At 43.1% G+C, this 27,583-nt stretch overlaps 1 protein-coding gene across 9 annotated transcripts in view; it reads right to left on the bottom strand.

Annotated features, from left to right (window-relative positions):
• The window catches only part of Unc13b (unc-13 homolog B), a 211,657-nt gene extending 184,867 nt beyond the window's left edge, over positions 1–26,790 (bottom strand). For all 9 annotated transcript variants that reach the window (XM_042271038.2, XM_016004589.3, XM_042271034.2 and 6 more), the window contains exon 1: positions 26,484–26,790. In XM_042271038.2, the coding sequence (XP_042126972.2) occupies positions 26,484–26,505 (22 nt within the window). In that variant the 5' untranslated portion in view covers positions 26,506–26,790. The remainder of the gene's footprint in view (positions 1–26,483) is intronic.
• Positions 26,791–27,583: the final 793 nt, after the last annotated feature.

The following is a 27,583-nucleotide window of genomic DNA, read 5'->3' as shown; positions in this document are numbered from 1 at the left end:
CTGCCTCCTGGTTCCTCCCAAGTGCTTGGCTTAAAGGCGTGCACTACCATGCCCGCTATTTTCTTTACTCTACAACTTTTAACCCAGTGCCTTCACATAGTAGATGAGTGCTATATCTCCAGCCCAAGATTTCTGAAACCCAGAAATGTTAAGCCAGATTGGGCAACACAGCAAGACATCATACAACAAATAAATTGTAATGGGAATGTATAAAGCTAACGCAGCATGCACAAAGCCCTGTGTTCGATCCTGAGTGCTGCATAAATCTGGGATGGAAGTAAACACCTGTAATTTCAGAACTTGTAAGACAGAGACAAAAAGATCATAAGTTCATGGTCATCTTCAGCTTCATAGTAAGTTTGAGGCCAAAAATAAATATAAATAATGAATAACAAACACGTGAATACCAAAGCAGAAAGGGGTGCCACAAAAGCAAAGGATGAAAGGCCAAACAAAGACTAAAATAATAAAGATGCCTACTAAAAGACAGGGAAGAATTTAAACTTGAAGGGGGACTAGCAAGATTGCTCAGTGGGTAGTGTACAAGCCTGACAACCTGAGTTTAATCCTTCCATCAGTGGAAGGAGAGAATGACTGCTAAAAGTTATTATCTGATCCCCACATTTGTGACATACAACACATGGACCAGGCACTCGTGTGTGTGTGTGTGTGTGTGTGTGTGTGTGTGTGTGTGTGTGTGTGTGTGTGCGCGCGCACAGATGTTTTAAAAGCATTTAAAGAGACAGAGGTATGAAAGGGGTGGGAAGGTAGCACAGTAGTTCAGCACTTGCCTAGCATGTTTGAGGCCTTGAGTTTGAATCTCAACACAAAATAAACAAAGACTAAATAAAAATAAACTCAGTAAGATAAAATATAAACAACTGTCTTCCCTATCCAGAGGGCCTAGTCCAGTCCCATGGGGGCTCCACAGCCACCAGTCCACAGTTCATGGGCTTCCACTAGTGTGGCCGGTCATCTCTGCACATCCTCCCATCATAATCCCCTGCCTGCGGAATCCCTCCTCTCTCTCATCAATTGGATTCCTGGAGCTCAGCCTGGTGCCTGGCCGTGGATCTCTGCATCTGCCTCCATCAGTCCCTGGACAAAGGCTCTAAGATGACAGTTAGGGTATTCACTAGACCGGTCACCAGAGTAGACCAGTCCAGACACCCTCTGGACCACTGCCAGCAGGCCAAGATGGGGTCAACCTTGTGGATTCCTGAGAGCCTCCCCAGCACCCTGCCTCTTCCTATTCCCATGATGTCCTCATCTATCACAGTATCTCCCTCCCTGCCCTCCCACTCTGTCCCTGTTCCAGCTCGACCCTCCCATTCCCTATGTTCTCATCCCCCACTCCTCACCCTCCGCCACCCCCCGACACCCAGTCTGCTCATGTAGATCTCATCCACTTCTCCTTTGCTGGGTCATCCATGTGTCCCTCCTAAGATCTTTCCCTGTTAGCTAGCCTCTCTGGAGCTGTGGGTTGACTAGGCCCTCTGGATACGGAAAACGGTTATTTGGCTCATACTGTTTGGGGGGTACCCAAGCAGGGGTATCCGGATCCATCCCTGGTGCATGGGCATTCTTTTGGGAACCCAGTGCCTGTGGTATGACACCTTGTGCAGCCTTGGTGCAGTGGGAAGGGGCTTGGACCTGCCTGGGCTCAGTGTGCCAGGCTCTGCTAACTCCCCATGAGAGACCTTGATTTGGGAGATGTGGGGATGTAGGGTGGCTTGGGAGAGAGGGCTGGAGGGTGGGAGGAGAGAGGAGATGGGATCTGTGGGTGGTATGTAGAGTGAGTAGAAATTTTCTTAATAAAGAAAACTGGAAAAATGATAAGAATATTAAGCAAAATAGGAGAAAAATATAAAAATCTATGTAGCTGAGGCTGGCCTTGAACTCCTGATCTTCCCATTTCCACCTCCCAAGTACTGGGATCATATGCATGAACCACCATGCCTGTCCATTTGTTCTTTGTCAACTTCAGGAGCTCCAGTTTTCCTTGTGTTAGGGCTCTAATTACATTCTGGTTTGGGTTTTGTTGCTGATGTTTGTTTTGCTTTTTGTTTTTGTTTCTAGACGGGACCTAGAATCCATTTCAAGCTGGTCTTGAACTTGCAGAACTACAGGCATGTGCTACCACTCTTGGCTTTTGCTTACATGCTGTATCTGATTTCTCTCCTTTAAAATTTAAAGTTGATTTTTTTAAGATTTATTTATTTATTTATTATGTATAAAGAAGAGGGTGCCAGACCTCATTACAGATTGTTGTGAGCCACCATGTGGGTGCTGGGAATTGAACTTGGGACCTCTGGAAGAGCAGTCAGTGCTCTTAACCTCTGAACCATCTCTCCAGCCCCCTTTAAGATTTATATTGCTCTCTTTACTCTTAAGGAGTTTCTTAAATTTTTCCTCTACATTATCACTTTAGTTTTCTTCTAAGTTAACTTTTTATTACTGCTTTTGTTGTAGAGACAGTGTCTCCTGTATCCAAGACTGACCTCAAACTCCCTATGGAGCCAAGAACGATCTGAACTCGCTGCCTCTACTTCCTGACTTCTGGGAGTTGGGATTATATATTCTGCCAACTCAGCTATAGCCTATCTCCTATTCCCCCCCCCTTTCCCTTTTTTTTTTTTTTTTTTTTTTTTTTTGAGACTGGGTCTTACTATGTTACCCAGACTGGTCTCAAGCGGGTGAGTATAAATGATCTTCCCACCTCAGCTTCCTGAGTACTTAGAACAGAAGTAACTTCAAATATAGAAGTTTTCTTCAGATAAAGATCTATATTTGCAACTTGAGAGTTCTCAAAGAATATCAAATAATACAAATGAAAACATATTTTAAAAATTCCAGTGAAAAGCATCCATCAACTTTGTCTAATAGCAAAGCACTATAACCCAGGAATTCTATACTCAGTCAGTTGCCACTCACATGTGAAGTCCATTATGCTCTAGGAATCTCACTACTAGCTTCAAAAAAGAGAAAGCCGAACAGTGTAACCCATGTTTTTAAGCACTCATATGCATAGCATGACCCTATCTATCATCCTGCCCCTTTAACTACAGCAAGGATGAACATTAGAGCCAAGGACAGTTGACAGGTAAGGTGCAAGCAGCTCTGTACATGTTCTGAAAGGAAAGCTCGGCCAAAGGAGATTTTTACATAGATATTTGGCAAGGACTTGTCCATTTCTTCCCAACCAAATCTTGGGAGACAACATTAAAGGCTGCTTATATTTTATCCATATTTTTAAAGTATTCTATATGAAGTTCCAGTCATTTAGAACTCAAACATTTAGATTGACTCAAGCATGTTGTTGTTTTTCAAGACAGGGTTTCTCTGTGTAGCTTTGGATCCTGTCCTGGATGTCCTGGAACTCACTTTGTAGACCAGGCTGGCCTCAAACTCACAGAGATCCACCTGCCTCTGCCTCCCGAGTACTGGAATCAAGGGCATGCACCACAACCGCCCAGCTAACTCAAGCATATTATGTATAAGAATACTAGACAATAATTTAATATAAATTTCAAAACATGTCATCTCTTAAGTGTCTTTCAAAAAAAAGTTTAGACTGATGGTCTAAATTCCATCTCCTGAAGCCACAGGTGGACGGAGAGAATCTGAATGACTCCCTTGTCCTCTGACGTCCACACACTCAGGGTGGCAGCACAAGCATGATCACTCCCCTAAATAAAACAAAGTTACAACATAAATGCTACAGCAGAGACACCTATGACATTTCTGAGCAACAGTGCTCTTACAGAGCCATGAGAAAAGTAACTAAATCTCTTAAATGTTCTAATCCCTACAGAAACTTTGAGATAAATCCTACTAGTACTTCCATGCTACCGATAAGGACCTGGGTCTTAAGAGATTTAAATGCTCCAGGTTACAGACCAATAGAGCTGGGACTCCAGTACTGGTCCTCTGACTGCAAGGTCTGTTGCTCGGGAGGAATCCCATGCCCTAGTCTAGTGATAAGAACATCTTTCTAGTAGCTGTCTTTGTTAGCTCCATAGTGAGTGGAGCTTGAATATCTCTTTAATCCCACCAGCATGTTAGAGGATTTTCCTAAGAAACTGGAGGAGAGGATTGCAAAGGTACACAACTTCCATGTGAGTGTTCAATATAGACAGGGTTAGTCAGTTGCTGTCTGGGCCTCTCCAATGCTGGGATTACCCAACCTATACCACCATACTAGCTCTGGATGTAGACTCCTGTAGTAGTTTGAATGTAACTGGCCCCCATAAGCCTATAGGGAGAGGCACTATTAGTAGGTGTGTCTTTATTAGAGGAAGTGTGTCACTGTGCAGGTAGGCTTTGAGGTCTCATATATGCTCAAGCCACGCCCGATATCTCAGACTACTTTCTGTTGTCTGTGGCGGTCAAGATGTAGGACTCTCCGCTCCTGCTCCAGCACCATGACTACCTGCATGCCACCATGTCACACCATGATGATAATGGACTAAACCTCTGAAAATGTAAGCCAGCCCCACCCAATTAAATGTTTTTCCTTTATAAGAGTTGCCGTGGTCACAGTGTCTCTTCACAGCAATAGAAACCCTAAGACAACCCCTAAATTCTAGTGTGTCTTTTGAAGCCTTTCTGTCCGCTGTTAATGAATTGCTTTTCCAGGCATATTTTATTTCTGTATGTGTTTTGGTTGGGGAGAGGGGAGGAGTGGAAATACTTCTTAATAGACTCCATCAGTGTCAGAATGTCAGATCTCCAAACTCAGGAAGGAAATAGATTCTAAAAACTAGAGATAAAGCTGAGCATGGTAGTACAGGACTCAGGAGACAGAGGCAAGAAGATCACAAGTTCAAGGCCAGTCTGAGCTACATAGCAAGACACTGTCTCTAAAAGCTAGTACAGGGGCCACAAGACAGATGGCTCAGCAGTTAGAGCTCTTCCAGAGGACCCAAGTTCTGTTCCCAGCACCCATGTCAGGCAGCTAGCTCATTACCATAAATTAAATAGATCCCTCCAAGGGATCCAATGCCTTTGGCTTCCACTGGAACCTGCATTCACATGTACAAACCCACACCTAGACATACATACACCTACAAAAATTAAAATTAGTAAAAGTAAATCTTTTTAAAAGCCAGTTAATAGGCCAGGTAGTGGTAGCACACACGTTTAATCCCAGCACTCAGGAGGCAGAGGCAAGTCTGGTCTACAGAGCTATACAAAGAAACACTGCCTTGAAAAAAAAAAGCCAATAACAGTAATAATAAACAAATAAAAAATGAGAGAGATATACTGGGAAGCCACTGGATTTGATTTGCATTTTTTAGAAGATATCTCTGTCTATTTGTCTACTGTTTTGAAAATGCACTTACGAGGACACAAATTATTTTTTTAAAAAAAGATACACTGAAAACCTACTGAAGTAGTCTAGATAAAGGATGATGGTGGCTTGTAACAATATAATAGAAGTGGAGACAGTTTTAAAAAGGGGGGGGGATGTGAGAAAATAAAGTATGTGAATGATTAAGGATTAATTTATGAATCCTAGCACTAGGGAATCAAGGCAAGCATATCTTTTCAAGTTCAAAGCTAGCCTTATCTACAAAGCAAGTTCAAGGACAGCCAGGATTAGAGACCCTGTCTCAAAAAAAAGAGAGAGAGAGAAAGAAAGAAGGAAAGAGGAGAAAGAGAGAGAGAGAGATTAGTTTGTGAAGGCAAGCCAGACTGTTGGGCATTAGCAGTCTCTAATGCAAAGATGTTCTGTGTTTTGCATACACTACTTCAGCATTTATAGACTGTCCACTGTCAAGCACTGCATCACTCAACACAAGGAGAGTCAAGACACTGGGATGGCTGAGCAGGTAAAGGCATTTGCTTAAGCCTGTTGACCTCAGCTCAATCCCCAGAACCCATGTAAAGGTAAAAAGAGAAAACTGACGCTTGAAAGTCATCCTCTGACCTAGACACACACACACACACACACACACACACACACACACACACACACACACACCAATTTTAAAGATATTTTCTGCCCTCCTGAGTCTCGTACTCTAAACAAAAATAACAGCTGTATCAGACAATACTGGACTGTCTGATTCTAACCATTAGAGCAAAACTCTCTCTTGCAAAAACAGTCAAAACCAATACAGGACCTGATATCAACTCAATCTGTGTGACTAGATCCATCTTAAAGTCAACTTTCCAGCCAAGCATGGTGGCTCATGCCTATAATTCCAGCACATGGGAGGCTAAGGGAGGAGGAATGCCATGAATTCAAAGCTAAGCTGAACTACAGAGTAAGTTCCGTCTCAAAAAAAAAAAAAAAAAAGAAAAATTAAAAAAAAAAAAACCTGCCTCCCCAATAATTACGTGTGTGTACACATGAGTGTGTTACTGGGGCTGCAATCTGGGGCCTCAGGAATGCTAGACAAGTGCTCTATCCTCAGCTACATCCCCAGCTCCTAGCTCACTTGCTTTATTTAGAGACAGGGTCTTTAAACTTGATCTGTAGCACAGACAGGATTTGAATTTGTGTCCTTCTCTTTCAGCCTCTTCAGGAGCTAGGATTACATGCTTGCACTAATACTACCTTCAGAGATTCGATACATTTCTGTAATTTAATAATTAGTACTGCTTCTTTAAGTCTGAATAGACAGACTGAAGGAATCATACATTATGAGACCTGGAAATGATAATTCATCTCTGTACTCTTTTTCTCATTTTTTTCATTTTCTTTTTTGTTTGTATATTTTTGTTATTGCTTGTTTTGTTGCTGTTGTTTGTTTGTAGCCTTGGCTATTCTGGATCTCACAGAATCCACTTGCTTCTACCTCCTGAGTGATGGGAATAAAGGCATGTGCCACCACACTCAGGTGTCTGCATAGTTTTGTTGTTGCTGCTATTGTGGTTTTGTTTGAAACAAGACATCATTATGTAGACAATGTGGCCGATAACTATATAATTCATGGCAGTGTCAAACTCTTAAGTGTTAAGATTACAGGTATATGCTGCCACACCTAGCTTCTTTGAACTCTTGCCAAGATAGAACCAACAATGTTTTCTACTTAGAAACTCCCTGTGACCTAATGAATAAAAAGTGTGGGTAACTACTTAGGCCTGGACTTACTCTAAAATTGAAGGGAAACAAGGGTGCTTAAGCCAGGCATGATGGCACATAACTATGATCTCAGCACTTGAGAGATAGAGGCAAGAGGATCAGTCATATTCACCTACAAAGGAAGTTTGAGGTCATCTTGAGTTATAGGAGACCCTATCTTTAAAAGGGAGGGGGAGGATACATCTCCTCAATTTTCTACTTTGATCTCTAGAAAAGAAAAGCAGATAAAGGATCAAACCAGAAGCCATATCTTAAAGAACCCCAAGCACGGAAAAGGGTAATGGGGGGGGGGAGGGACGGACAGAAGTGTTAAAGGCAAAAGACTAAAGAGAAAGAAAAGGGTAGATGGGAAGAACTTAAAATATCCTCATTGTGGGGCTGGAGAGATGGAGAGTGGTTAAGAGCACTGGCTGCCCTTCCAGAGGATTTGAGTTTGAATCCTATCACCCATTTCAGTCCCAGGAGATCCAACACCCTCTTTTGGCCTCTGAGGGCACTGCATGAACATGGTGCACAGATATGCATGCATCCTCTGAGGGCACTGCATGAACATGGTGCACAGATATGCATGCATCAAAACAGCTATACATACAAAATATTTTTAAAAACCAGACTGCAACCCACAGCTCTAGAGAGGCTAGCAAGCAAGGAGGACGCCAGGAAGGGCGCATGGATCGCCCAGCAGAGGAGAAACAGATGAGATCTACATGAGCAAACTTGGGGTAGGGGGTGGGGTAATGGAGGGCAAGGGATAGAAGATAAGAACATAGAGAAACGGAAGTTTCAAGTTGGAACAGGGACAGAGTGGGAGAGCAAGGAAAGAGATCCCATGATAAATGAAGACATCATGGGAATAGAGAGAAACAGAGTACTAGGGAAGTTCCCAGGAATCCACAAGGATAACCCCACCTTAGACTATTGGCAATAGTTGAGAAGGTGCCTGAACTGACCTACTCTGGTGATCAGATGGGTGAATACCCTAACTGTCATCACAGAGCCCTCATCCGGTGACTAATGGAAGCAGATGTAGCGATCCGAGGCCAGGCACCAGGTTAAGCTCTAGGAGTCCAATTGATGAGAGAGAGGAGAGATTCTATGAGCAAGGGACATTGAGATCATGATAGGAAAACATACAGAGACAGCCAGCCAAACTAGTGGAAACACATGAACTGTGAACCAACAGCTGTGGAGGCCCCATGATACTGAACTAGGCCCTCTGGATAGGTGAGACAGTTGTTTAGCTTGAACTGTTTAGGGGGGCCCCCAGGCAGTGGGATCAGGATCCATCCATGGTACATGAGCCAGCGTTTTGGAGCCCAATGCCTATAGTGGGACATCTTGCGTAGCCTTGGTGCAGGGAGGAGGGGCTTGGACCTGCCTCAACTGAATGTACCAGGCTCTGCTGACTCCCCATGGGAGACCTTGCCTTGGAGAAGATGGGAATGGGAGGTGGGTTGGGGCAGAAGGCTGGGGGGGCGGAGGAGGGAGTAGAGGGGGATCTGTGGTTGATATGTAAAGTCAATAGAAAATTTAATAAAATAAAATTAAAATTAAAATTGACCTGTGTGTGGTAGTACATATCTTTTATCCCAACACTCAGGAGGCAGGTGGATCTCTATAAGTTCAACACAGTGAGTTCCCAGACAGTCTGGACTGTCTCAATTTTTTTTTTAATTTTTTCTCTTCATGGGGCTGGGATGTGTCGCTCAGTGATAAAGTATTTGCCTAGCACATGCATGGCCATGAGTTCAATTCTCAACATCACATACAGACACTAAATAAATATATACCTATAAATCTACATTAGAAAGTTTTTATCTGGGCAGTGGTGGCTCACGCCTTTAATCTCAGCACTCGGGAAGCAGAGGCAGTCAGATCTTTGTGAGTTTAAGGCCAGCCCTGTCTACAGAGCTAGCTCCAGGACAGCCAGGGCTACACAGAGAAACCCTGCCTTGAACAACTAAGAAAAAGAAAAAGGAAAAAAGTTTTATATCCTGATCAACAGGCAGCAGGGACAGAAAGAGAGACAGACTGGGCCTGGCATGGGCTTCTGAAACCTCAAAGCCCACCCTCAATGACACACTACCTCCAACAAGGCCACACCTCCTAACCCTTCTGATCCTTCTCAAACAGTGTCACTCCCTAATATCTAAGCACTCAAATATATGGGCCATTCTTATTCAAACCACCACACTCTAAATGTATGTAGCTGAATTTCTATCTCAAAAAAAAAGAAAGTAGAAAAGACTGAAATTATAACTCATGTACTTAAGAGCTAGGCTGATCAATTACCAGGGCTATAGTAAGACTCTATCCCCCCCCCCAAAAAAATAAAGAAAGAAAAGAAAAGAAAAGAAAAACCCACCATACAACATACAATTTCCTCTTTAAAGATTAATTAAAACACAGCCAACTGTCCAAGGCCTCACACTTAATTAAACAGTGCACTCTGAAATTCAAGCCCAGATTTGAAAGCCTACACTTTGGTCAGCCCACAGCTTTCTCACTACAGCACTAATATCAGATCCACACCAACTGAAATAGCTAATGCTATAATTTATGCCAACATAAACCAAGTCAAAGAAAAACAAAATTAATTTTGTGAAAATATGGTAGTGTGGCCAGCTACAGTAGCACATGCCTGCGATAAGGAGACTGAGGTGGGATCTAGAGTTCCAAGGGATTAAAAGATGGCTCAGTCAATAAGGTACTTGCTATGAAAGCATGAGGGCCTGAGTTCATATCCCAAGCACTTATAAAAAAAAAAAACAAATAAACAGCATGGCAGTGAGTGCCTGTAATTCCAGCACTGGACAGGGATGGTAATCAGACACCTCAGGAGCTCACCAGCCAACTAGCCTAACTAAATCAGTGAGCTCAGGTTCAGTAACCCAGTAAGGAAGAGAGCAACTGATGAAGACATCTGACATCAATTGACCTCTGACTTTTACACACACACACACACACACACACACACACACACACACACACACACACACGAGAAAGAGAAACAGAGACAGACAAAGAGAGTATGTCAGTTCCAGACCAGCCTCTAATCTCTAATATATACTTTTCGTGACTAGCCTAGGCGAGACAGTAAGACTATCTAAAAGTAGTCAGGGAGGCAGCAAGATGTCACAGTGAGTAAATGCACTTGCCAGGCAAGCCTGGCAGCCTGAGTTCAATCCCTGAATTCCACATAAAAGTGGAAGGTATCATGGATAGTGTATAGCATAGATAGCATAAACAAAACTAAATAATGTATATATGATTTCTTGCATTCCTATAGAGTTCTTAAAGTTATTTTTTTCCTTTTAGATTAATACTAAGGATTGAACTCAGGGCTACTCATATGCTGGTGAGCACTCTCCACCACTAAATTACAAGCCCAGCCCATCTGAAAAGTCTTTAAATATCACTGGTAAATTTCTACTATACTTCATAGATTTGTATCTTAAATTGAAGAGACTAAAAATGAAGAATGTACAAATATGATGCCTTGTACTTTAAAAACACAATTTATCCAAGAGCCAAAATAATTTACTAACTATAAGGTCCTTTTCAAACCAAAAGACAAATAAGTACTTACGTCAAACCTCAACTAACAAAGCCGATGACTAATTCTAAAGTAAACACAATCCAGGTTATAACTGAATACATACAAGTGCTCATGTATCTTTTAAAATGTTTTATAAATAAGTAAGCCTCAGTTGTGTTTACATTAATACACTATCAGATTTCTATAGTTACTATTTATCAGAAACAATCCAAGTTTGCTTACACAGGTACAGGACAAGGTCAATTCAGCCACCTACCTACTACTTTCTAAATCAAGTGATTATTACAATTCTAGTGAAGTGTAAAGAAAAATAAGGTATTTTCAAATTCAGTCAACTTAATGTTTAACTTAATAACTAACAATGATATTTTAAGATCTCTTACAAAGCTGGGTGCGGTGGTACACACCTTTAATCCCAGCACTCAGGAATCAGGGCAGGGGAAACTGTGAGTTCAAGACCAACCTAGTCTACATAGTAAGTTCCAGGACAGATAGAGCTACATAGTGAGACCCTGAGAGAGAGAGAGACAGAGACAGAGAGACAGAAAGAGAAAGAGAGAACAAGCAAGCTCTTACAAGGCTTGGTGGTACAATCCTGTAATTTCAGCTACTCGGGAGGCTGAGACAAGAAGATTCCAAGTTCAAGGCCAGCCTGGGTTAACTTGGTAAGGCCCTGTCTCAAAAAATAAAACATGGATAAAAGGTGTAACTAGCCGGGCGTTGGTGGCGCACGCCTTTAATCCCAGCACTCGGGAGGCAGAGTCAGGCGGATCTCTGTGAGTTCGAGGCCAGCCTGGGCTACCAAGTGAGCTCCAGGAAAGGCGCAAAGCTACACAGAGAAACCCTGTCTCGTAAAAACCAAAAAAAAAAAAAAAAGGTGTAACTAAAGAATAGAGTACTTGCCTAGCATTCATTGAGTCCCAGTGCCAAGAGTCTCTTATCTAGCACACAAATCATAATTGCTATTTTATTATTTTGTAGATAGGCTTCACTATGTTGCCCAAGCTGGCCCCATACTCCTTGGCTCAAGAAATTCTCCTACCTCAGTCTCCCCAGTAGCTGGAACTAGAGCCGTAGACCACTGTAGCAGACCCATTTATTGGTATTTATTAAAATTCATTAACTAGGTCTGGGGATGTAGTTCAGCTGGTAGAGTGCTTACCTTGCATGCATGAGATACTAGAACCACATAAATTGAGTGGGATGGCACACATCTACGATCCCAGCATTCAGGAGGTGAAGGAAATAGAATCAAGAATTCAAGGTCATCCTCCTCTACATTTGATGAAAATGTATAGTCACAGCACTCTGATCTATTTTAAAAGATCTTAGAAGTTAAGCAAGGTCAAGCCTGGTTAGTACTTGGATGGAAGAGTTTAAGTCTAGTCTGTGCTATATGAGACATTGTCTGAAAATACCAAATAAATAGTCAGGCATAGTGGCACATGAGGCAGAGACAGGCGGATCTCTTGAGTTCAAGGCCAGCCTGGGCTTAGTGAGTCACTGTCTCAAAAACTTATTAAGTTACTAACACACTGAACCCAAATCAAATGTTTATTTAGCATTATCTATTATGTAATACTGAGAGCCTGTAAGGTAAAGCTACAAGTAAGAATTCAAGTCATTAAGATGCATGTGCTCAGAAGTATGTTCATGGCTTACCTTACCTCTTCTCTCTAGTTAGAACAAGCCATGGAACTAGATCCCAAGGAAATTAGAAAGCAACAGCAGATGTCACAGAAACCAAGAAACACCTACCATCATCTGACTAGGGGCAGAGGTTATGACCTCCTGACTGGCTTCTACTAGAAACAGCTGGACTATTCTCCTAAGCAAGCAATACTGACACCACAAAAGCATGCTGCCAGACCAATGTTCTTAAATGTCAATTATTGGTACCTTATTTTATTTCAGTAATTTATTGTGATTTCATAAGTGTGCTCTTTTAATAGTGAGCAGATCAGAATTACTGATTCAGGAGCTAGGGAGATGGCTCACTGGTAATTCCAGCACTGGGGAGGCAGAGACAGGTGAATCTCTGAGTTTGAGGCCAGCCAGGTCTACAGAGTGAGATCCAGGAAAGCCAAGGCTACACAGAGAAACCCTGTCAAAGCCAAGGCTACACAGAGAAACCCTGTCTCATGTGTGTGCATCCATATGTAAGCACTCATATGAAGGTAAGGGCTGCTTTGGGTGTCGTCCTCATCTTCCATCTTGTTTGGGCCTTTTTGTTGTTCATGCCCTGGAGAATTTTCCTGTCTCTGTTCTCATCTCCCGGGATCACAGACACATACTACTGAGTCCAGCTATTATGTGGATTCTGGGAATTCAAACTTAGGCTTTCAATCTTTACAGAAAGCATTTTTTTTTTTTGTTTTTTGAGACAGGGTTTCTCTGTGTAGCCTTGGCTTTGACAGGGTTTCTCTGTGTAGCCTTGCCTTAATCAAGACTCCCTCAGATAACCCTGGGCTATGTCAAGTCGACAGCTGAAGCTAACTAGGAGAGCTGCTTTTGGATTTGAGAAAGAATACTGCATTGTCACTAAATAATAAATTAAAGGTTGTTATTAAGTCAAACATAAATGTTAACATGAGGCTAGGGATGTAGCTCAGTTGTCAAAATACTTATCTACTATGCCTGCAGTTTAGCATTCTATGGTGGTATTTTATTTGTACTGAAATGTGATTTTTTTTTTTTTTTGGTTTTTTCGAGACAGGGTTTCTCTGTGTAGCTTTGCGCCTTTTCCTGGAACTCACTTGGTAGCCCAGGCTGGCCTCGAACTCACAGAGATCCGCCTGCCTCTGCCTCCCAAGTGCTGGGATTAAAGGCGTGCGCCGCCGCCGCCGCCGCCGCCGCCGCCGCCGCCGCCACCACCACCTGGCTTGAAATGTGATTTTATTTGTATGTTAATAAATAAAGTTGCTTGGGGGTCAGAGCTAATAGCAAGCCATAGCAGAGCTGGGTGTTCGTGGTGCACGCCTTTAATCCCAGCACTTGGTAGAAGAGCTAGGTAGATCTCTGTGTGGTCAAGGATACAGCCAGCATTGGAGACACATGCCTTTAATCTCAATACCATAGAAGACCTGGAGGGCTGTACATACAGGCAGTGACGAGGCAGTCATGTGTTTGGGTTTACAACCAATGAGAAGGCAGAACAGAAAGACTATATAAAGACAAATACACAGGAAGTAGCTCTCTTTCAGAGAGGTCTCTTGGCTTAAGAGGCTAGCTGCAGCAGGCAGTAAGGCTCTTAGCTCTGATCTCTTGGCTTTCTTCTTTGCATTGGTTCTGTGTTTCTTATTTAATATGACGGTTGGTTACATCTACAGCATTCGATCCCGAATGCTACATAACCAGCAAGATGGCAAGCACATGACTGTAATAACAACACTCAGGTGGTTAGGGCAGGAGAGCAGAAATTCAAGGTCATCCTTAGCTGCACAATGAAGACTAAGCTGTGGCACATGAGATACTATCTCAAGGGAAAAGAAGTGTACCCTGTGACTCAATTTTTATTCCATTCCCCAGGATCACAGAGAGGACCACAACCAAGCAGTGAATGTAAAGCTGGCTGTGTAACCTTCCTCAGGCAGCTAGATCTAGACTGCATGTACAAAGGGAAATTCCACAAGGCTGGGCACGGTGGCTCACACCTGTAATCGCAGTACTTAAGGAGCTAAGACAGGGGATTACAGAGAATTTGAGTTCCAGGAGAGCTCAGGCTACACAGTGATACCATTTTTAAAAGGCACAAGGAAGCAGGGAGGGATCCTGGGAATATGGCCCAGTGATAGAGCTGATTTTTGTTTTGTTTTGTTTTGTTTTTTTGCTTTTTCCAAGACAGGGTTTCTTTGTGTAGCCCTGGCTGTCCTGGAACTCAGTCTGCAGACCAGGCTGGTCTTGAACTCATTCCCAAGTGCTAGAATTAAAGGCCAGTGCACCACTACCACCACTTGGCCAGTGGAAGAACTCTTACATAGCATGTGCAAGGCATAATCTCCAGCATCACAATAAATAAATTTAAAATGCTATTTAAAAAGTAAGCCGGGGGCCTGGAGAGATGATTCCGTATTTAAGAGTGCTTGCTGCTCTTGCAAAGGACTAGAGCCACCAGTAACTCCAGCTCCAGGGTATCTGACACCCTCTTCTGGTTTCCATGGGCAACTGTATGCACTTGCATTGAGAAGCCCACACATACATAAATAAAAATAATAAACTTTTAAGAACAAACAAACAAACAAACAAAGCCCGTCTGTAAAGTGTTCTGTTGGAACCTCCAGCTGCCCCTGCATGATTCGGAAAGCCCCATTCCTATCTCCCTCCAAACCCCGCCTTTTCAGAGAGTCTCTGAACAAAGGGCCAAAAAGCCCAGTTCCAAAATCTTCGTAGCTACTGCAGCAGTTACCTAAAGTTACCAGCAGCCCAAGTCCTCACCTAAAGCACTCGGCTTTTGCCCATACAAACCCAGCGGGTGGCAGACGGTCATCACCCCTTGCTTACAACCTATAAAGTCTCCCTGCTTCATTTGGTGGGACTGGAGAACCTGCCCAGAATAAACCTGTTTTACTTTTTCAATTCAGCTTGATCTGGCTTACTGCATCACCACAGAAACCTAGTGTTTGGGGGGGGGGGGGGGCAGAAAACCTATCATAAAGCATTTGCCATGTAAGCCTAGGGACTTGAGTTCGATCCCCAGCACCCACATAAAAAAGCCAGGCATGATGGCATGCATCCCAGTACTGGGGAGGCAGAGACAGGAGACTCCTTGGGGCTTGCTGGTCAGCCAAGCAAGCCTAATAAATGAACCCCAGGTACCAGCAATTGACTCAGAAAATAAGATGGACATCCTCCTGATAAATATCACCAGGAGAATTACCTCTAGCCTCAAAACACATGCACACATACCCACACTCATATGCATGTACACATATGCACACACACAACACCAATTAATTTTAAAAAAACATAAGTCAAAATTATGGGGTTGGGGATTTAGCTCAGTGGTAGAGCACTTGCCTAGCAAGCACAAGGCCCTGGGTATGGTCCTCAGCTGGGGGAGGGCAAAGGGGGGGGGGAATGGGGGGAAAGGACATAAGCCAGGGTTGTGCATGGTGGTATATGCCTTTAATCTCAGCACTTGGAAGGTAGAGGCAGGAGGATGTTTGTGAGTTCAAAGCCAGTCTAGTCTACTAAGCCAGGGCTACACAGTAAGAGCCTGTCTTTAAAACTACATAAATAGGGACTGGAGAGATTGCTCAGTGGTTAAGAGCACTGATTGCTCTTCCAGAGAATCCGTGTTTTATTGCCAGCACCCACATAGTGGCTCACTACAGTCTATAACTGTAGTCCTATGAGATCAATGCCCTCTTCTGGTATGCAGATATACATGCAGACACCCATATAAATTAAATAAATAAATAAACCTTAAAAAAAAAAGGTAGGAATGGAGCATGCCTATAATTGCACCACTGAGGAGGAAGAGGAGACAGAAAAATCAGTAGTTCAAGGCCATTCTCAGCTACTTACTGAGTTCAAAGCCAGCCTAGATGACATGAGACTAAGTGGGAGGTAGGAGATAAAAGATGGGAGTGAGATTTCACAGTTTTTCTATAGTAGTTCAAATCTCATCAGGAAACATTATACCGCCAAACCTAGAGTAACAGGGCTGTAATCTAGCGATTCAAGAGACTGAGGCAGGAGGATGAGGAGTTCAAAGTCCATCTAGGTTACACAGTGAGACCTTGTTTCAAATAAATAAATGTAATCCCAATTATGTAAGAAGCTGAGGTAGGAGGCCCACAAGTTTAAGGCCAACCTGGACAATTTAGTAAAACCCAGTCTCAAAGAATATTTTTTTTAAGTTAAAAAAGGGCCTGTCAAATTGCCTTCTAAATAACTCTATTTATGCCTATATATTCATAATGCTGTCAACTTTGGCCATACAAACTTCTTTCCGCAGAAGTTATCAGTGATTGAAGAAATTCATAAGTGGTCAGAGGAGGAATAAATGACTTGAATCCATGAATGAGATATCTATTTCACTTCCTTAAAAGGCTCAGGAGGTATCACAGAAGAAGGGGCAAAAGAACATGAAAGCCAGAAGTTGGGGAGCGGTGTGAAACACTGACTTCCATGCATAACAAGCTACCAAACTCTTGAACGTAATAGCAGCTGTGATTATCTGCTCGAGATCTGCCTGTCATAGAGGGAGGAGAGGCTCATGGGACCCAGCCAATCCTTCAGTTTTAAATTTAGCAATTGATGGGGGCAGAGTGTTTTCTTCAATGGTATAGTCACTAGTAGGGTATATGGGCTCCTGTAAACAATCCTGGTGATCCTCATTGGATAACAACAAAAACATGAAAGTAGAAAGAAGGCTACAGGGATTAGCTAGAGTGAGAGAGAACAAGAGAGCATGATGGGGGCTCCATATGATGAAAAACATGAAACCCATTATTCTGTATACTCAACATATGCTAATAAAAACATTTCTTAAAAAAATAAAGGCTAAGGGTCAACAAAATGGCAAAGCAGGTAAAGTGCTTTCCATGAAAGTCTGAAAATCTGAGCTCAAGCTCAGGATCCCCTGGAAGGAGGGAGCCAACTCCTGAAAGTTGTCCTCTGACCTCCACACATGCACCATGGCACAAGCATGTACACTCACACACGTAAGATACATTTCTTAAGTTTAGAACGGGTTGCAGTATAACTGTGATAAGTCACGTACCTACCATGTGTGAGGCCCTGGGTTCAATGGGCAATACAGTAAAAAAGAAAACAAAACCCATGTGTATGCTGACACTCAGCTGTAATTCCAGTGCTCCTGAAGCTGACGCAGACGACTGAAAGTCCTGGACCACACTGGCCAACACAGTGAAAGCGGGAAGAAACTTTATAGTCTCCTGCTTTAACTTAACGACCTCACTCGCTTGCCTACTTCACCCAATCTGCACTGTCACCAGGCTAGTAAGTGAACCACGGTAGAGCCATCCACAGTGAGATGCAGCACAGTGCCCTGCCGCTGTAAGTGGAAGCGTCTGGCTAACCTCCCAGGAGGGGTTGTGTATGTGTATAATCTTAGCACTCTAGATGCCAGCCTGGGAAATAAAGCCAGACCCTGCCTCAAAAACAAAACAAACAAAAAATTAGAAAAAGAGGGCTGGAGATGGAGCTCAGTAACAGAGCACTTGCCTAGCAAGTGTGAGGACCTGAGTCTAATCTTCAGCACTGAAAACAGAACAAAACAAGGTTTTAAAAAAACAATAGTTATTTCCCTAGTACAGGAAAAAAAAATTACATTGTTTTACTATTCTAGCTCAGATTTAATAGTCCTAAGCTTAGTCTTTGGATTTATACAGGCATTTTCATCTTTCTTTTTTAATGTTTATTTTACTTTTATTTTATTTGTTTATCATTGATGTGTGTGTGGTGTGGTGTGGTGGTGGTGTGTGTGTGTGTGTGTGTGTGTGTGTGTGTGTGTGTGTGTGTGTGTGTGTGTGTGTATGTACAGCATATATACACATGGAAGTAAGAGGACAACTTTTGGGACTCAGTTCTCTTTCTACCATAGGCTCCAGGAATCAAATTCAGAGCCATGGTCATCAGGCTTGCATAGCAAGCACTTTTACCTTCTGAGCCATTTCAGAGGCCTCTGTGTTTGTTTTGAGATGGTATCTTGCTATGTAGCTTAGGCAGTCCTTGGTCTTCCTGCCTTTATCTATTGGCATTCACAACCACACTCAGCTAGGGACATATTTTTAAAACCCAGGTAGAAGCCAGGTGGTGGTGGCACACACCTTTAATCTCAGCACTTGGGAGTCAGAGCCAGGCAGATCTCTGTGAGTTCGAGGCCAGCCTGGTCTACAGACAAAGATCCAGGACAGGCACCAAAACTACACAGAAAAACCCTGTCCTGAAAAACCAAAAAAAAAAAAGGGAGGGGGGGATAGGTAGAATCTATGGCCTCTTATCTAATATCTAATATAAATTTCTATCATAAGCAAGCATAGAGATAGTACTCAACAAATATTTACAAATGATACACAGCCCAAACTTTAAACAAACTCATAGCAAAGTAAGTCTGAAACACAACATAGGTAATTAGGATTTAAGAATTCAGCTAAAGCATGATTCTTTAGGTTTGGAAGACATTTTATACATATCTTTAGCATATTTGCCTAAAGAGCCCAAATCTTAGAGAAACCATACTTTTATAAACAAAGAAATGAAGCCAAAGTGGTGGCACACACCTAGAATCCCAATATTTGGAAACTGGAGGCAGAAGGATCAGGACTCTAGGACTAGCCTTAAGAACATGAGACTATCACAAAACAAGCAAACAAACCTAAGCCATCAGAGAATGTGCTGCTTACACAGTTTATGACAGGAGCCATATTAGAGGAAGCAGGTCCTCTCCTCCTTCACTTGCTGCCTGGTGCCTGGAAAGGACAAGGCACAACCAACTTCCTGGTACCTTAGTCAAGTAAAAGGAATCCCTTAACTACTGGCTTGTAAAGACGGGGATTACCAGAATTCTAATGTGATGGAAACACACAAGAAATTAAATAAAGTAGATGACAATACTGTCAAGGGAAAATAAGAAAAATGTTTTATCAATCTACCCTTATGCCTGGAAACATTAAAATCATCCCTACTTGCCCGAGTGGCTAGAAACCAAAATTTATTCTGAGTAGAATGGACACATATTGATCATGAACATCCTATAAATGTTTGAGCCATCAAAGTTAACCTGTAAGTTTCCTATCAGTATCCTTTAGGTTCATTGGAAGACTAATTTGTGACAATAAATCATAAGCGCTTTTAGGGCAAGTTGCAACATAAATCAACTATGCTCACTTAACATTACTAAAAAAAACTGTTTTACTTTAAAAATGGAAGTAATACATGTGCAATATGGGGGAAATTGTGGTGCAGGAATGACTCCAGGACCCTGGGCAAACAGGCAGGAACTCTGTCACCAAGCTACAGCCAAGCCAAAATGTTTAAAAGTACTTATTTTGTGTGTGTGAGACAGAAGTGACACAGACGCTCCATAGTGTACATGCTGCCCAGTTTATATATATGTGTGTGTGTGTGTGTGTGTGTGTGTGTGTGTGTGTGTGTGTGTGTGTGTGTATTTAAAGAACAGAGCCTGGAGAAATGGCTCAGTGGTGCTTCATGCACAGGAATGGGGCTTGCCTCCCAGCATTATATAGTGGCTCACAACCACCTACAACCAGTTCCTGGGATCTGATGCTCTCTCCGCCTCCTTGGGCTCCTGCATACACAGGAGCACATAAACTTATGTAGGCACAGATACAATCACATCAAAATAATAAATAAATAATTTTTAAAACAGAAAAGAACAGGTAAGTCACAAGTCAAACTTAGAAGAACAGAAGTTTTTTAATTTCATTGTATTTATGTATTTGTTTCCATGGAGGAGGTACACAAAACAGTAAAGAGTAATTATTAGTAAGAAGTGAGAAATAAAGAATGATTACAGGGAAACATTTTCCTTTCACCTCACATTCGACTGTTTGAATGTTTTACCAGGCATAGCAATTGCCTTATACCAAAAACAAAGTTTTAGGTGTAGCTCAGTGTACAGCACTTGCTCAGCAGGCACTGGGCCGAGGGTTCAGCTCCCAACACACACATAAAGGTTGTGAATTTTTTAAAAAATGACTTGCGGGGGTTGGGGGGGGAACCATGAAGAATTTTATTTTCCTTTTTACACTTTTCTGCATAGTCTCAAATTTTGAGATATATTATTATCATCTATTACTTTCAGGGACTGCTTGTTGCCATGCTGGGGACTGAATTCAGAGTCTCCTTATGGTAGGCCAACACTCTACCACTGAATTACATACACAGTGAATACACTGCTTTTTAAATTTTCAAGACTCTTTTCTAAAGGGTCTCACTCTGTAGTGCAGGCTAGCCTTGAACTCATGGTGATCCTCCTGCCACAGCTCCAGCATATTGGGATTACAGGTATGCGCCACTACTAACAGCCCAAAAACTATTTTCTTCTTTTTGAAACAAGTTCTCATGTAGACCAGGCTGGCCTTGAATTACTGATCCTCCGAAGTCCACCCCCTAAATGCTAGGACTACGGATGTGTGCCACCACACCCAATGCCAAACTACTTTTCCACAAATGAAACGAACACTTATGGAAGAAATTGGAATCAGGATCCATAGTTCAATTATTTGAATTATAAAGGAATATAAAAGGCCCAATTCTCAAAATTCTTATATTGAAGTTATTCATGCATACCAAGAGAATGAAAGCTAAAAAGTCCTTATTTAGTTTACTGTGGTTGTTCTTATATTAAACTGACTACAACAGAAACAAAATAGTATCATTATTCTGAGTAAACTTGTACCAAAACATATTAAAGAAATATATAGTTTGTTTTGTTTTTTGAGACAGGGTCTCTCTACATATCCCAGAGCTCTAGAACTCATTATATAGACCAAGCTGGCCTTGAACTCACAGAGATCTGCCTGCCTCTGCCTGGGATTATGGGCATGTACCAAGACCAGCCAATATGTTTTGTTATATTTTTAAAAATGTTTAAAGAGCTGGGCGCTGGTGGCGTACGCCTTTAGTCCCAGCACTCAGGAGGCAGAGCCAGGCAGATCTTTGTGAGTTCCAGGAAAGGTGCAAAGCTATACAGAGAAACCCTGTCTCGGGGGGGGGGGGGGGGGGGGGGCAGAAAAAATGTTTAAAGAAAATCAAAGTGAAATCCATAACATAATGATTCCCTTTTTTTGAGACAAGATTTCTCTGCATAGCCCTGGCTGTCCCCGGAACACACTTTAAAGAATGGGCTGGCCTTGAACTTAAAGATCCACCCGACTCTACCTCCCCAGTCTGGAGATTAAAGGTGCACCTGGCAACTAATGGTTTCTTAAAAATGAAAGAAGGAAGGAAGGAAGGAAGGAAGGAAGGAAGGGAGGGAGGGAGGGAGGGAGGGAGGGAGGGAGGGAGGGAGGGAGGGAGGGAAGGAAGGAAGGAAGGAAGGAAGGAAGGAAGGAAGGAAGGAAGGAAGGAAGGAAGGAAAAGAAAGACAGACAGACAGACAAACCTTCTACCTAAAGGAAGACATCCCTCCAACTCCTTCACTCACTGCTTACAATGTAAAGTAGTTCTCATAAGCAGTCTATTACATTTCTTTCTTAAGAAAAACCATAACTGGCAACGTTGTTTTGGGTTTTGTTCCTTTTTGTGGTGTCAGGGATCAAACACAGGGACTGGACCTGTGAGGCAGCTCTACCACTCAGCCATAACCCCAGCCCTTAACATAAAGGTCTTCTTTCCGTTAAGCTAAAATTAAGTTTCCAATAATTTTATTAGTTATTTAGCTATTTGTTTATATTTGGTCTTTCAGCAAAGGCTCTCAACAAAACCTAGCCTGGTCATGACCTCCTGGTCTTTCTGTCTCTGCTTCTCAAGTGCTAGGATTACAGAAAAGAGCCACCACCTGACAAAACTCTATAATTTAAACCACTGGCCCATTTATCTTGGTTCTATCCTTTTACTGACAAAGTGATCTAGAAAAACTTTTAAACTATTTTCATCTGTTATTACGACCCTTTCCATCTTAAATCTACTCAGAATTAAACTTCTATCTTATTCAAAGGGCTTCTACACTGTTTATTAGTCTAACCAATCTCCTCTTCAATAATAACAATTCCTCAATCTAGTTTTTCATTGTGCCCCTTACAAGGGACTATTTCGGCTCAAGACAATTGCAGTTTGATCCGACCGATGTTGTCTCCTTTGTCCAGGTCACCTTAAGTGTAACAATACAAGACCAATGCCAGTGTATATGATTCACTGCCAAATTAGAGCCACTGTCCAGACCACAAGTTCACTAAGGTTTAAAGGAGAAAAAGGTCACTGAAGACTAAGGAAGTTTTCAACGGAGGTAGGTACACTTTAAACTGTGAAAAGAAGAATACAGTTTAGATAAATAGAAGATGTAAGTCTCTTAGGATACAGGCACAGACCAAAGCAGATGCAGAATGAAGTTATCGCTAAAGAGCAAAGTACTGCCGGGCGGTGGTAGCACACACCTTTAATCCCAGCACTCGGGAGGCAGAGCCAGGCGGATCTCTGTGAGTTTGAGGCCAGCCTGGGCTACAGAACGAGATCCAGGACAGGCACCAAAAGTACACAGAGAAACCCTGTCTTGAAAACCCAAAAGAAAAATAAAAAAGAGCGAAGTACTGGTAAAAGTGTCTTCGCTCGAGAGATGCTGCGGCAGTTAAGAGCACATACTGTAGCTCTTGCAGAGGACCTGAGTTCAGTTCCCAGCACCCACACAGGGGTGTCTCACCCTCCTGTAACTCAAGCTCCAGCATCCAATTGTCCCTTCTGGACTCTGGGGACACCTGTGTCTACAGGTGGACATACCCCCACACAGATATACATATATACACATAATTTAAAATAAATCCTTTAGAAGAAGAATATATATCAAAAAGGAGAGCTAAGACTAGCCAGGTGACTTATAGGCAAAGGCACTTGCTGCCGAGCCTAACAACCAGACTTCCATCTCCAGACCTCACATTAGAAGGAAAGAACTGGCTCCAGCTAGTTATCATCCGACCTCCACAAAAGGCATGAACCTCCACACATACACACACTAAATAAATAAGTTTTAGGGACTGAGGAGATAGCTCATGAATTAAGAGCATTAGCTACTATTCCAAAGGACAAGGGTTTGATTCCCAGTACCCACATGGTCATTTACAGCCATCTATAACACTAGTTCCATGGGATCCATGGACTCTTCTGGTCTCCCAGAGCATCAGGCAGGCATGTGGTACACCAACATACATGTAGGCAAAACATTCATACACATAAGCTATAATAAAATTATAAAGATATGCAAGAATCATATGAGAGAGCATATGGGAGTCAAGATACTGAGAGCCTTTAACTTGTGGGAAATAAGGCATGATTGAAGAGTTAGACCATGGAAATAAGTTCTTGGAGATGTTTGGGGATGGTTATATCCAAACCAATTTGGCCAGCACTCAGCAGGTAGAGGCTGGAGGACCAGGAATTCAAGGGTATGTGAGACTGTCTCAAATAAATAATAAAGTCAAAGGCAAAACAATAAAAACAAAAAACACAATTTATGAATTTATATATCAAGTTTACTACATGAAAAAGTTTCCTTTTTCTTTCTTCTTCTTTTTTTTTTTTTCCTTAGAGACAGTGCTTCTCTGTGTAGCCGGCTATCCTGAAACTTGCTTTGTAGACCAGGGTGGCCTCAAACTCAGAGACCCAATTGCCTCAGCCTTCCAGTTAAAGGCATGTGCCACCAGCCAACCTGAAAAGTTTCTAATCCAATTCCACTCACTCCAAGATGAATTGAAATTGAGTTGTTTAATAGTATCACTAGATAGTCTGCTTTCAGACAATAAATAGAATCCCTCCTCCCAGTGAGGGGTGGTGGTGGCCGCATATATCTACAATCCCAGCACTTGTTTGTGGAGTTGTTTTGGTTTTATTTGCTTATTTTTGAGAGAAGGTCTCACTATGTAGTCATGGCTGGCAGGGAATTCATTATGTAGATCAGACTGGCCTAAAATTCAGAGACCTGCCTGCCTCTGCTTCCCAAATTCTGGAATTAAATGTATATATGACCAGGTACAGCAATCCCAGTACCTAGAAGACTAAGGAAGGAGGATCACCACCAATCACCACCAATTCAAGACCAGCCTGGGTTACATAATGAGTTATGGGCTTCAAAAGGAAATATTATCTCAAAAACAAAACAACAACAAAAACCCGGCAACAAAACAACAAATTCCAGCTGTCAAAATATAATGCAAGGAATGTCACTGTATAAGATTTAGTTTTGCCAGGTGTAATAGCTCACACCAGCAATCCAGAAACTCAGAAGGCCAAGGCTAGCCTGGGCTACAAAGTGAGATTCTGCCCTGCCCACTTCCCCCAAAAAAACAAAGACCAGTAAGTGTCTAGATCAGTGGTTAAGTGTGCTTAATGTGCCACGGGAACTAAGTTCAAACCCCAGCAAACAAGCAAGAAGCAAACCCGGCATGGTAGCACAAACCTGTAATCTCAGAAGTCGGGAGGTTGGAGGACTGACTCTAGATTAAGGCTGGGGATGGAGAGGGAGGGAGGGAGAGAAAGAGGTGGGGAGGGAGAGAGAGAGGACAGACAGAGACAGTGACAGACTAAATAACAGAATTTCCAGACAATGAAAGCTGACTGATATTAAAGCATATAAGAACAGCAGCAGCTTTTCTACTTCTTTAAATTCAGACAAATAACTTCTGATTTAAAAATGCTCCTACCTAAAGAGTCTTTATAAGGTCTAGCTCTGTATGGTGTGGCAGCAGAATTAATAAACTGTCCAAGAGGCATTTCCAAACACAACCTCTCCCAAATCCTGCTACTGGGCAGCAGGGATCTAAAGGAATAAATAGACTCCCAGCTGCTGAGGGAAAATGCCTCCCCTAAAACCAAAGCAAAATTCTCATTAATGAAAAATCAACCACTAAAGAAGAAAAACTGTATCTCCCATAATCCCCAGAAATAACCAAATCCTATTTGGGGTTAGTGCAGATTTAATGAGACAGTGGATGAGAGCAACCCAAAGCAGTTCCATTTGCCAGCAGCTGGGGGAAACACTGTAATCAGAGAGATCACAAACAACAATGCTTCTAATCTGTGCAGCCAAAAGAAACATGAACTCGTAGCTATCCAGTAAAAAGCAACAGGAAAGGACTCTGGGAAGGTCGTAGTGGTTAAGTGTGCTCTCACAATCAAGCCACTTTATTATACCATTGTGTTCAACGACTGGCTTCTAACTGGAATTTCCCAAGATCACATTCAGCTATCCAAACCCTAATTCTTCTGACCAGATAATCTCTCTAAAACCACGGTTCTTGCATTCATTCAAAATTTCTACGGAGTGTGGCTCTTGGAATACTGCAAAAACCAGCAGCAAATAGTCACTACTCACATTGAGCTAAGTCCAGGGCACCGTATCTCATTAAGACTAAAACTCCAAAGCTCTATCTAGTTGTATAAAAGCTTCCTGTAATCCCAGGAGGTGAAGCAGTTAGATCACGACTTCCAAACCAGCCTGGGCTACATAACAAGACTATTTTGTTACCAACCAAAAAAAAAAAAAAAAAAAATACACAAACACACATGCCTTCCTGGATGGATCAAGTGTCCTCAGAGAAAGGGAGAGACGCTAACGTAAAATAAACCGTATCTACATGTTCTGCTTCCAAAGGAGAGGGGCCAGCATATTCTTCGTCCAAGTGTTATGATGAGAGAATAACTTTAGCCTAGACACAGGCTGAGGTTCAGGGAAGGAGCCAGGGAGGAGCCAGACAACAGTAAGATGCAAATCAAGAAATACACTAAAGGGATGTGACAGCTGTACCACTAACACAGAGTGATAAAAAAGAAGCTGCTACCAAGCCGACTACTTTCAGAGCGCAGGGAGAAGAATAGAGATTGCCGGCTACGGACAGGCACCGACCACAGACGGTCCCCTAAGTAATCCGTTCTCATCAGACCCCTTGCAACGTCGTCACACGGCTGCCAGAATGAAGAGGTGACAGTCCACTGCAGAAGGGGGGGGGGGGACGAAAAGAGCGGGGGGGGGGGGCCCGACTCGTCGAATGTTTACAAGTGACTGTGAACATATCCGCTCCCCCTCCCCGGGAACGCGCGAGGAGTGAAGTTCGGGAGAGGCGGTGCCGGGGCGCTACGAGAAGCGTGTGGGGCAGGCGTGGGAGCCTCGGGTCCCGCCGGCCGCGCACTCACCACGCACGCACAGCAGCGACATGGCCGAGGCGCGGACCAGCCTCCGCCGCACCTCAGCGCCGGGCCGCTCCCTCTTTTCTCTCAGCAGGTGCCGCGCCGCCTCGGGCTGTCCGCCTCCCGGGTCCGGCCGCTACTCATGGTGCCCGTCGCCGGCCGCGTTCCCCGCTCCCTCGGAGCCGCCCGGGTCCTCACGGTCGGACGGAGCCGAGGAAAGAGCTCAGGCTCCACCGGCAAACTGGGGACTGGGCGCGGCCCCGAGGCGCCATAGCTGCGAAGCGGGAGCCGCCAGAGCTCCCTCCCGTCACTCGGGCTGGGATCCGTGCGAGAGCCTGGGCGGAGCCAAGCCGCAGGGCCACGCCCCCGGCCAATCCGCTGGCGCCCAGTCTGCCGACCCCGCCCCTCAGGAGCACGTAGACAACGAGGTCCCCTTCATTTTCCTAATATGCGAGATTGACAGCAGCTCCGCCCACTGAAAGGACTTTAAAGCAAGGGTGGGCGGAACTAACCCTCACCTGTGAGCGGCGGGAATTGAAATATTTTGCTCCTCCCACGTGTGTGCGGTTTTTTTCACACAAAAAACAGATTCTTTTAATTGAAGACTTTGCGATGGATTTCCTTTAATGAGGCAAACCTTACAACCGAAGAGGTACTTGCCATAGTAATTATACAAGGTTGCAATGAGACTGTGAAGGCAAAATTCCAGCTCTTCAGGAAATGAAGGCTGGGGAAATCAAGGCCATCCTTGGCTACATACGACAAATTTGAGGCCAGCCTAAAGATTTGGAGCAGGATAATTAAGCAGCTTAGTCAAGAGATCTCAAAGACAGTGGGCATTTTTTAGGTTACTCGTGGTAGGAGTACTTAGCTATTTATCACAGCTTTTGTAGAGCGATCAAGGAACTGAAAAAGGAGTTGAAGATGTGCGGCGTGGCGGCGCAGCACTCGGGAAGCAGGCAGATCTCTGAGAGTCCAGTCTGGTCTACAAAGTAAGTTCTATGACAACTAGGGATGTTACACAGAAAACCCCGTCTCAAAACAAACAAACAAACGAACAAACAGAAAGGGAGTTGAACTTCTGAATTGTAGTACTGAATTTAGAC

This window comes from Peromyscus maniculatus, chromosome 2 (assembly GCF_049852395.1).
Source record: "Peromyscus maniculatus bairdii isolate BWxNUB_F1_BW_parent chromosome 2, HU_Pman_BW_mat_3.1, whole genome shotgun sequence".
NCBI lineage: Eukaryota > Metazoa > Chordata > Mammalia > Rodentia > Cricetidae > Peromyscus > Peromyscus maniculatus.
The sequence above is the reverse complement of the archived record's forward strand: the minus strand, read 5'-3'. Positions and strand labels throughout refer to the sequence as shown.